The sequence below is a fragment of the Aplysia californica genome, unplaced genomic scaffold (genome assembly GCF_000002075.1).
Source record: "Aplysia californica isolate F4 #8 unplaced genomic scaffold, AplCal3.0 scaffold00015, whole genome shotgun sequence".
In the NCBI taxonomy this organism is placed as follows: domain Eukaryota; kingdom Metazoa; phylum Mollusca; class Gastropoda; order Aplysiida; family Aplysiidae; genus Aplysia; species Aplysia californica.
In genome coordinates, this window is record NW_004797285.1 from 2,419,369 (window position 1) to 2,421,373 (window position 2,005).

General features: G+C 45.1%; 1 protein-coding gene across 1 annotated transcript in view; it reads right to left on the reverse strand.

Annotated features, from left to right (window-relative positions):
• The window catches only part of LOC101847785, a 20,283-nt gene extending 18,566 nt beyond the window's left edge, over positions 1-1,717 (reverse strand). Inside the window, exon 1 of the mRNA XM_005090319.3 lies at positions 128-1,717. Coding sequence (XP_005090376.1) covers positions 128-421 — 294 coding nt within the window. The 5' untranslated portion in view covers positions 422-1,717. The remainder of the gene's footprint in view (positions 1-127) is intronic.
• Positions 1,718-2,005: the final 288 nt, after the last annotated feature.

The following is a 2,005-nucleotide window of genomic DNA, read 5'->3' on the forward strand; positions in this document are numbered from 1 at the left end:
TGTGTGTGTGTGTGTGTGTGTGTGTGTGTGTGTGTGTGTGTGTGTGTGTGTGTGTGTGTGTGTGTACACATCGCTCTCCCCATCCCTCATCCCCCTACCTCTCTCTCAGTTCCCCCTGCTGGCCCACCTGTTGCTCCAGCTTGTCCAGCCTATCCGCGTCCAGCAGTCTCTGCTTGTCCAGCTGCAGCTGTAGGCTGGCCACCTGCTGGCTGTAGATGTTCACCTTCATCTCAGCTGTGTTCAGGCGACGCGTCACCTTCTCGTCCAGCTGGCACGAGGACTTCATCTTATCCCGGGGCACGACGAAGCTCAGGATGCAGTTCTCCTCCATGCTCTGTAGACCGATGCTGAGGCCGAAGGTCACACTGGTATAACAGAGGGCCACAACCCACAGTAGAACTGCTCCGGCGTTGTTGGTCATGGCTGGGATATTTGACTGGCTACGTTGATATTACTGATATAATAGTAGTACTCTTTGGGGGTGTGCTGGTTATATTATTGCAGATGGTGCTCTTCTGTAAGGTCACCTCCGTTTGCGACTTGATGTGATATGGCAAGCTTAATTTTTTGTTAACTTAATTTCGTTTGAGACGGGAGTGTGGTATTGGTGATTATACTAACAGTTTTGGATGACGTCACTTTACATGTTACGGTGTTTGATATAACAATTTATACTCTTCTTTTTGGTAACTGTCTCTGAGTGAATGTGATTTTACGTTTAGAGATTACACTCTATGTTGTGCGATGTTCTGTGACATGAAATCTGTAACTGGAAATATTCTATCAATACGGGTAATACGACATAGGAATATTTTTCTTCTTTATCAGCTGGACATGAGTTTAGCCGTAGGTTGGTTCAGATTGGTCCTTCCCTTTGCCAGTCTCTCTATGGTGTTTGTCTGTTACCGGTACCTCCCTTTATTCCAAACTCTGTTTTACTATGAATGTGTCAATGGAACCAACAATCACTGCTATTTGTAGAATTTAAGGGACAGTATTATTTTGAATTTAACTGCTTTCTCTGCTCTCACTACACAGAGCACTTTTCTGATTGGCTCAAGTAGGTTCCAGATGTATGTAGATGAGGGCTGGCTTCGCCAAGTGTAAGGTCATTTCAGTTGCTGTGAGCTTTCCTGTGTTATGGCAGTGTAGTCCGTCTCCTAAATTACGTGAAAGCTCTCAATATCCCCAGAATAATGACACATGTCCGAGATATATCCTTCACGTTTTTAATACTTGAAGATGTAGGTGTTGTGATGGGCTGATGACAAAATTCTAAGACAAATAATTGAATTAAAAAATAATGTTGGTACTCGTTCTTCAAGCACTGTGAATAAAATGTAAAAATGTCTGGTAATGTCACAGAGCGAGATTGACACACCACTTTCAGAACCAGAACGTCGTCCGCACACGTGTAAGTTTCAAGAGAACCACAAATTAATTAAGGCACTGCGCACCGGTCTGGTCCAAAAGAATCTCAAACAGCAGATTTGACCTCACACTTTCCGAGCACTGTTTAGACACTGTCAAGTTTTAGTTCTAGATTCCCATATCGCTGAAAAGACAACACACGGTTAGAGCGCTGTATGCGCACTGAGAAGTTTCTTAGAGAATCTGAGAGTTCCAGCGCAGAGCAAATCGTGCGTCGGCGGAAAAATCGCGTTCACTGATGGTGCTCGCTACACACGAGTATTGTCGCCGGGACAGCTCCGACTAATCAAAGTAGAGGCGAGAGAGAGAGAGAGAGAGAGAGAGAGAGAGAGAGAGAGAGAGAGAAAATCCCGTGCTGTATTTAGTTCCCGATGCGTGTTGAATACCCCAAGATAAAACTCTCGCACCCTCTACCCACACTCCCTCTCACTCGCTTTTCATCTCTTTCTGTCCCTCCTTCTTCTCTCGCTCTCTCCTACTTTTTTTTATCTCTCTCCTTCTGTCTGTCTGTCTGCCTGTCTGTCTCTCTCTGTCTCTCTGTCTCTATCTCTCTCTCTCTCTCTCTCTCTCTCTC